Genomic DNA, 15479 nt, shown 5'->3' with positions numbered 1-15479 from the left:
GGGCATCGGGCACACAGCTCAATAAGAGGGCACCCGGCACACAGCTCTATAAGAGGGCACCCGGCACAGAGCTCTATAAGAGGGCACACGGCTCTATATGAGGGCATCGGGCACACAGCTCTATAAGAGGGCACCGAGCACACAGCTCTATAAGAGGGCACCCGGCACACAGCTCTATAAGAGGGCACCCGGCACACAGCTCTATAAGAGGGCACACGGCTCTATAAGAGGGCATCGGGCACACAGCTCTATAAGAGGGCACCCGGCACATAGCTCTATAAGAGGGCACCCGGCACATAGCTCTATAAAAGGGCACCGGCCACAAAGCTTTATAAGAGGGCACCCGGCACATAGCTCTATAAGAGGGCACCGGCACACAGCTCTATAAGAAGGCACACGGCTCTATGAGAGGGCACACGGCTCTATAAGAAGGCACACGGCTCTATAAGAGGGCACCCGGCACATGGCTCTATAAGGGCGCACCCAGCACTCAGGTCTTTAAAGGGCACCAGGCACATAACTCTATAAGAGGGCACCCGGCACATAGCTTTATAAGTGGGCACCCGGCATTTAGCTTTATAAGATGCGCAAACAGCCCCTCCCACCCCCGTGGTCTGCTGCTGGTGTCCTCCATATCAGTTCCAATCCTGTGGCTGCATTTACACAGGGCCTTTACATTGCGTCTTTAAAAGCAGTTCAACAACTGAGGGGAGGAGACATGTCCTATTCCTGGACATGTTCTTGCAGGTTCGGTCCTATAGCAATCAATAGAAAACGTACTATACTTAGGCCACTTTATGATTTCTGCAGGAATCCATTGCATTTTTCATCGTATGTGCATGTATCCATAACCGTATTTGTATAAAATACGGTGGTACGGATGGTAAATGATAGATGGCTGTCAGAATGCTCCAACCACTGGTTTTGGTCTCTCTGGATTCTGCATGGAGATATACAGCTGTATATAGTGCCAGGGCTGGGACAAGGTACTTTGGAGCCCTAGGCATACGATCAAAATTTAACACACCCCCCCCCCACCCATAATCAACACAGCCAAATTGGGGCCAATCCTAATAAGAAAAATGAAATGCCCCCCATTAAAAATATTAAGAAAGAAATCTCAGTGGCCAACTGATATGGAAACATCTTCAATATGTCCATCCAGTGAAAATAGCTGCAATGCTTATACCAAAAAGATAAACCTGCCAAGAATATAGCAAACACATAAACATATTCCAGCAATGAATATACCAATTATAAGGCTTCACATATAAATATTCACCAGCAATGAATAAACAGCACATAATAATAATAATAATAATAATAATAATAATAATAGACCAAAAATTAATTTACTACACACATCAATATATACCAGCATTATATGTCTTATAGGTATAGTATAGGTAGCCCATGCCCTGAGTATATAGCCAGCCAATATATATCCAGCCAGTCCCATAGTATATAGCACGCCAGATCCCTGCCCAGTAGCATATAACCAGCCAGACCCCTGTAGTATATAGCCAGCCTGCCACCTGTAGTATATAGCCAGCCTGCCCCCTGTAGTATTTAGCCAGCCAGACCCCTGTAGTATATAGCCAGTGTGCCCCCCCCCTGAAGTGTATAGCTAGCATGGCCCCCCTGTAGTATAAAGCCAGCCTGCCCCCCTGTAGTATTTAGGCAGCCTGCCCCCATGTAGTATTTAGCCAGCCTGCCCCATGTAGTATTTAGCCAGCCTGCCCCCTCTGTAGTATATAGCCAGTTTGCCCCCCCCCTGTAGTATATAGCCAGTTTGCCCCCCCCCCTGTAGAATATAGCTAGCATGGCCCCCCTGTAGTATATAGCCAGCCTCTGCAAAAAAAAAATAACAATAATACACTACCTGTGCAACCGCATGGTCCGTCACAATGCTCCGGCTTCCTTTCGCTGCACATAGCAATAAGCGTTATGTGTATCTATGTATGTGTATATATGTGATATGTGTATCTAAGCTATTGAGGGATCCCCGCTCTGCATGGTGCACAACCGTATGCAGCACATATTTTAACCGTTCCCTTAGACTTCGATGGGATATACGGAACGGAAATACTGGATAAAATATTTCTTTGCTCTATATTTCTTTACATCTCGCTCATGGTACGTTCCAATGGTGGATAATATAACCATGTAAATAGATGCCGTAGCAGGTCAATATGAAAATGATACCAAGATTGTGTAAACTAGTGATGAAACACAGATTGTGGCCTACTACCAGTATAGAACACATATATGTATAAAATGGAGAAAAGAGCACACTTCCCAGCACCTGCCCCAAAACGTGTTTTGGTCAAAAGACCCTTTTACCAAGGTTCTAATCACTATAAAAATGTGGTGGCAAATGGTGGCTCACCCCGATACGCAGCAACACCCAGCATGCGCACTACATAGATGAGACTTGAGTGAAGTTGGCCCCCCCACCTTGTCCAAATCAAACAAAATTGGTGTCAAACGTTTGTGCTACGTTTGTGCTGCTTTGTACTGCTCAATTTTTTGTTTGTGCTGCTTTTGTTTTTAATAAATGAACAAAAAATTAAAGGTCAAAAGTTCAACTAGCCCCCCCACATTAACCGAATCAAACAAAACTGGCGTCAAACGTTAGTGCTATGTTTGTGCAGCAAAATTTTTCATTTGTGCCGCTGAAAACGTAGCACAAATGTTTGACACCAATTTTGTTTGATTTGAATAAGGTGGGGGGGGCAACTTCACTCAGGTCATAGATAAGGCGCACAAGACATACTTAAAAAGGTAAAGAGAGAAACTTGTCTATAGATTATGGTATGAGATGGAATACCTATAACCTCTGTCTAGCATGCCATGAAAAACAGAATATTCATAAAAAGTTTGTCAATATATAATAAATAAATAATAATTCATGAGCATAAATAAATATATAGATATACATAAAAAAATGATGAAAAGTCAAGCACATGAAAAATACAAAAAATTATTACAAAATAGAAACAAAAACAATATGTGAATAGTGTGAATGTGAACACTATCAGTGTAAAAAACCTGTATCAAAAAATGTGTATACATGTGTTAATGTGGTAAAAATAAGACAAGTGAATTTGTTGTGTATGAGAAAACCTCTGCAGTGGGTGCAGTGACTGTTAATCAAAAAAGTTGGTGAAAAACATGTGCCAATAAATGACAAATATAATAATAATAGTGCCGCCATGTAGTATAAAATGCATACAGAGTGCCGCCATGTAGTATAAAATGCATATAGCAGGCCACGGAGGGGGGGGGGGGAGTGGAGGGAGTAAGGAATGGAGGGGGGGTTAGAGAGCGGAGGAGAGGGGGGGGGAACGGGATGGAGGGAGTGGAGCGGAAGCGGAGAGGGAGAAGGGGGGTGGGTGCACCTTATGCACGATTAAGTTATATGGAGAGGACTCACAAGCTGTACCCTCTCCATACAGGACAGGTATCTGACAAGGAAAAATTACCATAAATATGTAGAAATGTAGATGATTTTCACTTAAATGCAGATATCCACAACTGCAAAGAAATATGATCTGTGAACAGCTTTCTGGAAATACTAAATGTCCTGCTTCCTGCTATATTGATTTCCCCTATAGCAGACCCTTAAGTGATCTTTTCACAACATCTTGAACTTCAGGACGTACAGGACATGAATCTGGCAGCTTTTAAAGAGACTCTTCCATTAATACTGTCCTATAAATGCTGCTCAGAAGGTGACCTTGGCCAGAAGTGATGTATACTGTGCTGTACCTTCACCGATCAGAGGCAAAGGAGATTTTGCATCCCCTGATTGATAAGACTGATAGTCACGCTGTTGCGCTGATCCATTAAAGGATTAAAAAACATTGCTACTTTCTTCTAAAAATAGTGCTGCACTATTTGAACTTGTTCCACTTAACTAATTACAATACTTAAAATGAATAATACACTTGCACTTTTTGTGTAGCCACTATACACTGACAAAATATCTGACTCTGCACTGGGCACTAGAACATTACTTAATACTGCCAAAAGATGTAACCAACCTACCAATGTAGGTTGGAGGGCTTTGGGTTCATGGAGAACTGGGCTGACTTTTCTGTCGGCTACAGGCTCTACAGAAAAAAATGGCTAGAAGGTTGGAGGAGTGTTTAAACTAGAGACCTGGGGGGAGGGCAACTACACTTGTGCAGGGCAAATAGACAGTGAAGATAGAGAGCTGGGAAGAGTCATAGTCCATGGGGGAGGAAGGGGGGCTGGAATGAGATTGGGGAATAAGAACAATAGGGATAGGGAAAACCATATAAAGTGTATGTACACAAATGCCAGAAGCCTCACAAACAAAATGGAGGAACTGGAACTCCTGATGTTGGAGCGCAAATATGATATAGTGGGTATCAGCGAGACATGGCTGGACAGTAGCTATGACTGGGCGGTTACTATAGATGTTATAGTCTTTTTTTTAGAAAGGATCGTATAAATAAAAAAGGGGGAGGGGTTTGTTTATATGTGAATTCTTGCCTCAAGCCCGTCCTGCGAGATGACATCGGTGACACTAATGCAAATGTGGAGTCCCTATGGGTGGAGATAAGGGGAGGGAAAAAGAATAAAAAAATATTACTAGGGGTTTGTTATAAGGCTCCAAATATAATGGAGGCAGCAGAGGAAATGGTGATAAGTGAAATGGATGCAGCTTCAAAGCATGGTGAAGTACTTATCATGGGGGACTTCAATTACCCACTGGGGGCAGAAACCTGCAGGTCCTACAAAGGCAGCAGGTTCTTGTCAACAACAAAAGACATTTACCTGTCGCAACTAGTCCTGGAGCCAACAAGAAGGGGGGGGCACTGCTGAACCTTATCCTTACCAACAGACCTGATAGGGTATCAAAACTACAGTTTGGGGGGAATCATAATATCATTGATTTTGTATTACGCTTTACTAAGAGCATTAGGGAAGGGACAACAAAAACTCTAAGCTTCAGGAGGGCAAATTTTCAGCAACTAAGAGAAGACCTTAAAGGCATAGACTGGGACAATGTTCTCAAAGACAAAAGCCCCCTCCCCAAAATGGGACTTTTTCTCATGTATTCTAAAAAAGTCCTGTGAAAAACACATAAATTATGGGAAAAAGCATAAGAGGAACAAGAAAAAAACTAGTCTTGTAAGGAAAGCAATAAGCGAGAAAGATAAGGCATTTAAGGTGCTAAAACGTGAAGGTAGCGATGAGGCATTACAGGATTATAAAGAGAAAAATAAATCCTGTAAAAAGCAGATAAAGGCTACAAAAATGGAGACTGAGAGGAAAATTGCCAGGGAGAGCAAAAGTAATCCCAAATTATTTTTCAAGTACCGTATATACTCGTGTATAAGCCGAGTTTTTCAGCACAAAAAATGTGCTGAAAAACGTCCCCTTGGCTTATACACGAGTCATACAGTCATAAAAAATCTTTAAAAAATAATAAACTTATATACTCACCCTCCGGTGTCCCCGACCTGCAGCGCTGCTCCCCCGATGTCCGCGCGGGTCCTCTTCTGGCTCCCGCGGCTGTCTTCTGTCTTCACTAACTTCGTGCCGGGCGCCGCCATGTTTTTCCTCCAGGTGGTGCCTAGTATGATGTCAGCAGCGGCGCGTCATACTAGGCGCCGTCCAGGGGAGAACAATGGCGGCGCCCGGCACGAAGTTAGTGAAGAAAGAAGACGGGCGCGGAAGCCAGAAGAGGACCCGCGCGGACATCGGGGGAGCAGCGCTGCAAGTCGGGGCCACCGGAGGGTGAGTATATAAGTTTATTATTTTATATTAATGCTGGGCTGGCTGTATATAACTGGGGGCAGTGCTGTAAACTACTGGGGGCAGTGCTGTAAACTACTTGGGGCAGTGCTGTAAACTACTTGGGGCAGTGCTGTATACTACTGGGGGCAGGCTGTATACTACTGGGGGCAGGCTGTATACATACTGGGGGGGTCTCTGATTAATGCATTTCCCACCCTCGGCTTATACTCGAGTCAATAGGTTTTCCCAGTTTTGATGGTAAAATTAGGGGTCTCGGCTTATACTCGGATCGGCTTATACTCGAGTATATACGGTATATAAACGATAAGAAACTAAAAACAGAGTGTGGGCCCCTTTAGGAATAACATGGGGGTCATGGTGGAAGGAGATGAGGAAAGGGCCAATGTACTGAATGTCGCCTTCTCAACTGTCTTTACCCAGGAAAATCCCCTGGTGGAAGACACAATGAGGAATAATGTAAATTCTCTTTGGAATGTCAACAGTGTAACCGAGAAAGAGGTACGGCGCCGCCTCACAACCACTAAGATAGATAAATCACCGGGGCCAGATGGCATACACCCCCGGGTTCTGCATGAACTATGTACCGTGATAGACAGACCGTTATTTTTAATATTTGAAGATTCACTGAGGACTGGTTATGTTCCACAGGACTGGTTCATAGCAAATGTGGTACCAATATACAAAAAAGGATCAAAAAGCGATCCTGGAAACTACAGACCTGTGAGTCGAACTTCTGTGGTGGGGAAAATATTTGAGGGGTTTGTTAGAGATGCTGTCCTCGATTATCTCACTGTGCATAACCTTATAACCCAGCGTCAGCATGGGTTTATGAGAGATTGGTCCTGTCAGACGAGGAGGTAAGCAAGACTGGACCTGGGGTACCCTGTGGATGTTGTATGTCTGGACTTTTCAAAGGCATTTGACACCGTGCCGCATAAAAGGTTGATATATAAAATGAGACTGCTGGGAATATGAGAAAATCTGTGTATTTGGGTAAGTAATTGGCTTAGTGATGGAAAACAGAGGGTCGTCATTAATGGCACATTCTCAGATTGGGTTGATATTACCAGTGGAGTCCCACAGGGGTCAGTATTGGGGCCACTTCTTTATAATATTTTTATTAATGACCTTGTAGTGGGTTTACACAGTCAAGTTTCAATATTTGCAGATGATAGTAAGCTGTGTAAAGTAATAAATACTGAGGCCGATAGTTTAGCATTACAGAGGGATTTGTGGAAGCTTGAGGAGTGGGCAGAGAAATGGTTGATGAGGTTTAATGTAGATAAATGTAAAGTTATGCACTTGGGCCATGGAAACAAACAGTATAATTATGTTCTAAACAGTCAATTACTTGGTAAAACTGGAGCTGAAAAGGACTTGGGGGTATTGGTGGATGGTAAACTTAATTTTAGTAACCAGAGCCAGGCGGCTGCTGCCAAAGCAAATTAAATTATGGGATGTATCAAGAGAAGAATAGATTCTCATGATAAAGACATAGTTTTGCCCTTATACAAGTCCCTGGTCAGACCACACATGGAATATTGTGTACAGTTTTGGGCACCAGTGTATAAAAAGGATATAGTAGAGCTGGAACGGGTGCAGAGGAGAGCAACCAGGATTATTAGGGGAATGGGGGGACTAGAATACACTGACAGATTACAAAATTTGGTATTATTAATTTTAGAAAAAAGACGACTGAGGGGAGACACCATTACAATGTACAAATACCTGAACGGACAGTACAAGGATCTCTCCAAAGATCTTTTTATACCTAGGCCTGTGACCAGGACAATGGGGCATCCTCTGCGACTAGAGGAGAGACGATTCTACCATCAACATAGACAAAGGTTCTTTACTGTAAGAGCAGTGAGACTGTGGAACTCTCTGCCGCAGGAGGTTGTTATGGAGGACTCTATGTACATGCTCAAGAGAGGCCTGGATGACTTTCTGGAGAGAAAAAATATTACGGGTTATGGGGATAAAACATTTATTTAATTCTTAAAGGATGGACTTGATGGACTTGCGTCTTTTTCCAGCCTTATATACTATGATATTATGAATATACTTCCAGAGGGTAAGAGTAGAATTAACAAATGGTGAAACGATAGTATGTTCGGTACCTGTGGGATAGTTCTACATAGGCTCAGACTGAAATCAAGCGAAGAGACGGGAACGGGCCCCGGCAGGCGGTTACAGTTCCTTATGTAATCCAATTGTACAGTCTGGTGGAGTTGGTTACATCTTAAGGCAATATTCAGTAATGTTCTAGTGCTCAGTGTAGAATTACATTGTTTGTCGGTGTATAGTTCTGCATATACTAGCTACAAAAAAAAAAAACAGGTGTATTACATATTTTAAGTTGAGACAGAATTTATTTGTGTTCTTCATATCCGGATGCAGGGCACCGGATTACACCAACTGCTTCTTCCCAACCTATCCTTGTTACCTGCATTCCGCGCCAAGGTTTGCTGTACATTTTAATTACAATATTTAAACCTGCCCTGACCTTTTGCCTCTTTACAAGAGCTCCTCCTGCTGTGACCTTAGCCTGTCCCCTGACTCAGTCTCTAACGGTCAACCTTAACCTGCATATATCAGCTCTCACCAACCAGATACTTAAAAGGTAGTGACCTGATGGTCTCCCTGCAGCTAATTGCAGATCCCTATACACTCCCTGGACAATTCCTCAGGAATTCCCCCAGGCCATATCAGTTTAATATGCTACACCAGTCGGTTATCGATTGTTCATTATTTACATTTTTAATGTGTAACTTTGTGAATTAAAACAATACATCATAAATTGGTACAGCTGTCTGACCTGGTCACGGGTATTTAGTTATGAAGTTATAATGTCTGCTCATGTTTCCACGAAATTGGAGCTTCTATGTATTTCATTACATGTCAGATAAACACACTGTGGTCGGTCTCAGGGGAGGAGATATTAATGGTTACCCTAATGCATTAGTAGTACAAAATGAAATAATTTCGTGTTTACATGTAACATAAGCCCCTCAGCAGACATTACTCTAATACATCGTGGTAGGTTTTAAAGCATTAGTTCTTCTTAGTATGTGTTTGTGTCAAAGTGTAGAGAGTGGCTTTTTACTTGACAGTTGGCCACTTTACCGCTATAATTATTATAGTTATCATATAACAAGTAGTGTCAAACAGACCCAAATCGTAAAGTTCAGATTCATACTGAGCTTTGTGGGTTTGGCTCCACTTCGCCCTGCAGTTAACTCCATAAATCTACCATTTAAAGAAATAAACACCTACAAATACTCACCTCCACTCCTCTTCATCTTGATCCTGGCAGTGTTCTTCGATAAGCTTGACACTCCGGGATCACTGAGAAAAGAAACCTATAATCAGCTCCGGGCTGCTAACTATGCACCCTCTCTCCTTATCTTCTGGGTGGGTTGGTGGTCGGCCATAGACTGGTCATAGTGGCTGGTGGTCGGCGTAGACTGGTTTGGGTGGCTGGTGGTCGGCCGTAAACTCGTCTGGGTGGACGATGTCGGCCCTCTTCTGCACTGTAGGTTTTCATTTCTGAGAAAACTAAAAAAGGTTGTGCACCCTTTATTTAATGCATTATGTAAAAATATACTATAATTTCTACAATTTTCTATTTAAGAGCAGAAAACAGGGGCTGTAATTATTTTCTTGCAAAAAAAACTTGCTTATTGCCCTTCTGGAAAAGTGTTAGTGTGACCACTGGTCTGGGGTGTAGAGGCCTGGTTAGGGAACCAGAACCACTCTAGGTTTGCATAAATAATTGCTACCTTAAGACAACTTGCCTTTTAAATTGCAAAGTTTTCTAAAAATGTATGGAAAATTACCTTGATTGGAAGACGTGCTGAGATGCGGTCTGCACAGTTTACTTCACAAGTGATACTAAAAATCCTGCAATCATAATTGCACAGTTTGCGCTCACTTAGACAAGCTAATTAAACAACGAGGAGTGGACACATGCCAACATTACAAAGGGACAGAAAGTAATTAGGCAAATTAGAATATATTTTTTTTCAATGTCATTATTATTATTATTTTTTATCAACAGTTGTTTTTGATTCATTAGGTTTAATTTATTTACTTAATACTCTATGAATGACTGAAGCGGTAAATAGACATATGGAAGAATACAACAGGCTTTTATATGCTAATTGATCCATGTAGACAGAGGCATGTGGAACTTAAAGGAAATCTACTATCAAAACCCAGTATGATAAACCAAGGACACTTACTCATAGATCCAGGCACTTTGGGGAAGATTTATCATATGATGAAACCCTGTCCTTCTGGCACCACCAAATACATCAGGATGCTCCTGATGAATGTTGTCCTGTGACTGAGGTAATCTAATTATTTTTGTTATCCATGGCCTCCTCTGTTCTGTAGCTTCTCAGGCTATCACACTGTGCAGGAGCACTTCCCCACATTGAAACTCAAGGCTGCCATGAGATTACCACCCTCCCTATGGTAACAGCGAGACTGTTTGAAACCAAAGCACCAAGGGGCCCCCCAGAGACCAAGGATAAGAGGGTAAGAAGATTACCACAGTCACGGTGCCTGTGTCTATGAGTAAGTGTCTCTGGTTTATCATGAGGAATTTTGATGGTCGATTTCCTTTAACCCCTTCCCGACTTGCGCCATGGCTTACCGGTAACACCGGGTGTTTTCCCGACGATCACCGCCACCGATGCATGGGCACCACCATCTTGCCAAGGATCATCACTCCCCGTGACGTCATCAGGGAGCGGAGATCTGTCGCCATGACAGCCTCGTGTCTTTCAAAGACCAGAGGCTACTTTGTTTTACCCCATTCATTACAATGTGCTATCACTACACTGCTATACTACACTGTAGTATGGAAGTATATGATGGGATCGATCAGACAACCTCGGGATAAAGTACCCTAAAGTAAAAGTAAAAATAAAAAGAAGATAAAATTATAATTAAGAAAACGTAAAAATTCATATCACCCCCTTTCCCTAGAACTGATATAAATATTAATAAACAGTAAAATCATAAACACATTAGGTATCGTTCCATCTGAAAATGCCCGATCTATCAAAATATAATAACGGTTTTTCACTGCGTTTTACCCCGTAGTGGAAAATAGCGCCCAAAGTCGAAAATGGCACTTTTTTGCCATTTTGAAAAATATAAAAAATCTATAAAATGATCGCACAGTCCTAAAATGATAACAATGAAAGCGCCATCAAAAGTCGCAAAAAATGACACCACCCTCAGCTCCGTACACCAAAGTATGAAAATGTTATTGGCGCCAGATGACAAAATGAAAAAAAAAAATTTTTGTACAGGAGGTTTTAATTTTTGTAAATGTATGAAAACATAAAACCTATACAAATGTGTTATCCCCATTATCGCACCGACCCAAACAATAAAGTAGACATGTCATTTGGGGGGCACAGTGAAAGCTGTAAAATTCAAGCCCACAAGAAAACGTCATTAATGCGTTTTTTCATCATTTTCACTACATTTGGAATGTCTTTCTCCAGGAATAAGTTCAGTAATATGATTGGAAGTAGTTATCTCTTTCAGCTTTGCTCCCTGAATTAAAATACCATAGTCAAATCAAATATTAATAATGTATTAAATATTATAATTCTGACCTCCGTAACCTTTGAGTAGTAGATTACAATACAGGCATTTTGGGCAGTGTACCAGGGCCCAGGCCTTCGAAGGGGCCCATGGCCAACCAAACCACCCACTAAATGTTGTACTGAAAAGGACCCTCATCCTTCCAGACCCTATAATATTCATACAGCCCAGGTCCCATGGCCGTCTCAATCCTCCCCTAGTAACTTTTTATGCTTTGGTGTACACAGCTGTATTAGGTACTGATGTTTTCATTGATACCATTTTGGAAAATGTACAACTTTTTGATTTTTTATAGGTGGCAAAATAGGGGGAAAACAAAGACACCACACTGTTAGAGATGTCCTCCTTCCTTCTAAAATCCACTTTTAAAATTTGATAATGAGCAAGAAGGACTCTTTCTCACAGTCACAGTGCTTGGATCTATGGGTAAGTGTTCCTGGTTTATCATGATGGATTTTGATGGTAGATGTCTTTTAAGTGTTTGTACGTTGAGGATGGAGTTCATAGTCTCATCTTGACAAGTATCCAACATACTCTTTAAACAAATAGATTTCAAATTGTTTGATTCCTAATGCCGGAAGAGTAGATCTTTATTACATCGTCATGATAATTCCGGACCTTAAATGACCTGTATATCGGCTTCTGATGTATTCCCAATACAGCTTCCATCAGATATTTATTTTCAATCAGGAGGCAAAAGGCAAATGTGTCATAAAGAAGAGCTTTTAACTTGTTGTGGGGATCTTGTCTTGTATGTTCTCCAGATTACTTTTCTTCATTTTAGAGAGACAATAACACCCAGATGAGCAGTAGTCTCCTTACTGCCATCCCAAGTCAGGCCCATGCACAAGCACCACCTCAAACAGTGGATTGTTACGGGTGCCGGACCCCCAACTCCTCTAATACTGATCTGTTTTTAAAAAGATCTACCATCAAAATGAAGCATGGATAAACATACACTTAGAGATCCAGGCACCGTGACTGTGTAATCTTAATACATTTTTTTCATCCATGGCCTAAAGATTTACTTTTAGAGTTATGCTAAATTACCAGAACACCTCCATGCTGTAGCGTCAGAGGCTGTTACACTGTTTCCTCTTCTGCTCCCTCAGCACTCCCCCCTATCTCTGCCTGATGTAATCTCACTGTAGCAGTGCATGTTTCAACACACAGTTGGAGTGGGGGGACTACTTTTGCACAGTGTAACAGCCTGTGAAGCTGCAACACTGAGGGTTTCAAGTAAAACTCAGATAGCACTTTATGCTCATTTACATAATGGTAAAAGTTGATTTTAGAAGGAAGGAGGCCATGGATAACAAATATAATAAGATTGTCACAGTCACGGTGCCTGGAGTAAGTGCCCCTGTTTTATCATGATGGATGTTGGTGGTAGATTTCCTTTAAAGGAAATCTTCCATTTGTATTTATGCATTATGAATCAAACACTGAGAATGCTGTAGCTACAGTGATGCAGAAGAATATCTTGCAGAGTGGTTTTGCTGGAAAAAAAACTTATAAAATTCAGAATATTGGGAAAGCTTGGTTGCCTGCTGCCTGCCCTTCATAAACACATCACACAAGGAGCTTCCTGAACTGTCCAGACATGACTAATCAACCTGAGCTGGATCACTCATACTTAGCAGCTGGGGGATGGTGCAGCAAATGATTACTTCTGCCTGTAAGGGACAACACAATGATTACATCATTCTCTGAAGCAGTGCAAGTGGTGAAGCAGCAAGCCAGGCCCAGGAGTGACAGACTCATTATCCTGAATGTTATCCTTATTTTCAGCAAAACCACTCAGCTCAGGGATTGAACAAGATATGATCCTGCATCACTGTACCTACAGCAGTCTCAAGGTATGTTTGCTTCACAATACTTAAAAACTAATGGTATCTTTCCTTTTAGATACTCTTGATTTGTATTAGTCTTCAGGTCACTGCAACTGTGTCATTACCTGTAAGAACCTGATTTACTAATCGTTTTTTGTCTCTATTATTTGCAGCCGTCCTGGTGTCAGGTGGACACACAGTATTCTTAGAGGAAATTCTAGATCTGGATATGGTGGAACTTCTAGTGAATGGAGAGACTGTATTTCAGTGTAATATCAGGGAACTTGACTTTGGTAAGAATATATTTTCCATTCTATTTGTCACAAGAAGAATATTAATAATTGTTTGAAATTGGTTGAAAACTGATTGTTTACAGCAGTATCTGACCATTATATTGCTATAACCTTTATGGAATCAAACTCTTTCTGTATCACAAGGTGCCCAATAGTCATAATTTACCCCAATGAAAACTCTACAATGTAAGTCTTTATATGTAATCACCAGTGTTTAGGATCATGTGGCTGGAAAGGATATTTGTAGAGAATGAATATTACAACAATAGGTAGTTTCAGTAAGTTCAGATATATAAAAATATAGTTCATTGCACAGCCATTAGTGCCAATAAATTTTACTTAACAATCATCATAAGAAACTTCAACATTGAAGGGACTGAGTGATTATAATTGGCTGTATATGGATTCTGTATGACGCACTGTTATAATTGTTTTGTGTGTTATTTTTGCATTTTAGGAGGTGATGGCAAGATGGACCCACTTTGTGAAGAAGCAAGACAGTCTGTGCTAAAGGCCTATTAATGTTACCATTATGCTGTATATTTGAGCCTAGTTATCATCCATACACCTACCACTTCAATACTGTGCGCAGGGGAGGAAAATTGTATTTTAGTCAAAATAGAAAACCCCTACATTAAACAGAATTATACACAATTGAAACCATCATGGGAAAGTACTCACTGTATCAGATTATACTGCCTGTTTTTCTAATAATTTTTGCAATGTAAATTCAACATTTAGTTCATTAGAACAAGTTAAAACAAAGCAATAACTTCTAAGGTGCTGATATCTGCATTGTGGTATGAACTCAGATTCAAAGGAACAAATACAGGGTTTGTTAAAGAGGCAGAATTATTTATTTGCTTGTTACAGTAAGGTGCTATAGGAGTGGATTCTCTAAGCCATGATCTCCTCAGCGCTAGCTGGACAGGGATGTGGTATCTGAGGGAACCCCTTACCTGTACCTTACACGAAATCTACCATCAAACTCCATCATGATAAACCAGGGACACTTACTCATAGATCCAGGCACCGTGACTGCGGTAATCTTCTTATATTTGTTATTCTTGGCCTCCTTCCTTCTAAAATAAACATTTACAATTATGCTAATGAGGCAGAAAGCCTCTGGGGTTGCTACCAGAGGCCCTCTGTGCCTAGTCTTCACAGGATGTTGTTACATCACAGTCTCACCCTCCTCCTTCTAATCTCGACCATAGTTTTTCTGTATCATTAGTATAATTTAAAAACATTGATTTTAGAAGCAGGGAGGCCATCAATCACAAATATGAGAACTTTGCCTGCATCTTAAAATCAAGCATGACTTTAATGGTAGATTTTCTTTAAACACTCAGTGGTATGGGCTTTACTGCAGGTGGTGGCCCTCAGAATTGCCATGAATTTGCATTTGTAGCTGCTGCAGTAGAGGGGCCAAAGCTTGTCACCTGGAGAAGGATCAGGATGTGGCGGCCAAATACCTGAGTGAATCTGCATGCCCTAGAAGAATAAGATGCCTGCAGCTTAAGATGCTTTATTCCGGCATCCAGGTCCTCAGCACAAGCAGGTGGCAAGTTTCTGTGTAGGAGATTAAATGATAAAGAACACAACCTCAATAAAGGATATTTTAACCCCTTATCTTCACACCTGTTGTCCACATGAATGCCCAGGCTGTTTTTCAGTTTGTTTAATCAATTCCTCCTACTGGTTATAACATTTTTTTTTGGGACGAAGTGTAGTTTTTTAATTGCACAATTTTGTATTTCATTCAGTGGATGCTCATTAATTTACACTATGCCTCCATATTGACAGAATAAATCCAGACATGTAGATATTTTTACTAAATTATTAAACAAGGAAAACTGAAATATCACATGGTCATACGTATTCAGACCCATTGCTGCTGTCCATTTCCTTCTGATCCTCCTTGAGATGGCTCTAC

The 15479-nt window shown here is 41.2% G+C and overlaps 1 protein-coding gene across 1 annotated transcript in view; it reads left to right on the top strand.

Moving 5' to 3' along the window:
• Positions 1 to 14206, top strand: part of C11H10orf53 (chromosome 11 C10orf53 homolog) — a 68912-nt gene extending 54706 nt beyond the window's left edge. The window contains exons 2-3 of the mRNA XM_072130959.1: positions 13424 to 13543; positions 14001 to 14206. Coding sequence (XP_071987060.1) covers positions 13424 to 13543; positions 14001 to 14065 — 185 coding nt within the window. The 3' untranslated portion in view covers positions 14066 to 14206. The remainder of the gene's footprint in view (positions 1 to 13423; positions 13544 to 14000) is intronic.
• The last annotated feature ends 1273 nt before the right edge of the window (positions 14207 to 15479 follow it).

This window comes from Engystomops pustulosus, chromosome 11 (genome assembly GCF_040894005.1).
Source record: "Engystomops pustulosus chromosome 11, aEngPut4.maternal, whole genome shotgun sequence".
In the NCBI taxonomy this organism is placed as follows: Eukaryota; Metazoa; Chordata; class Amphibia; order Anura; family Leptodactylidae; genus Engystomops; species Engystomops pustulosus.
This window is presented reverse-complemented; position numbering and strand designations above follow the sequence as displayed.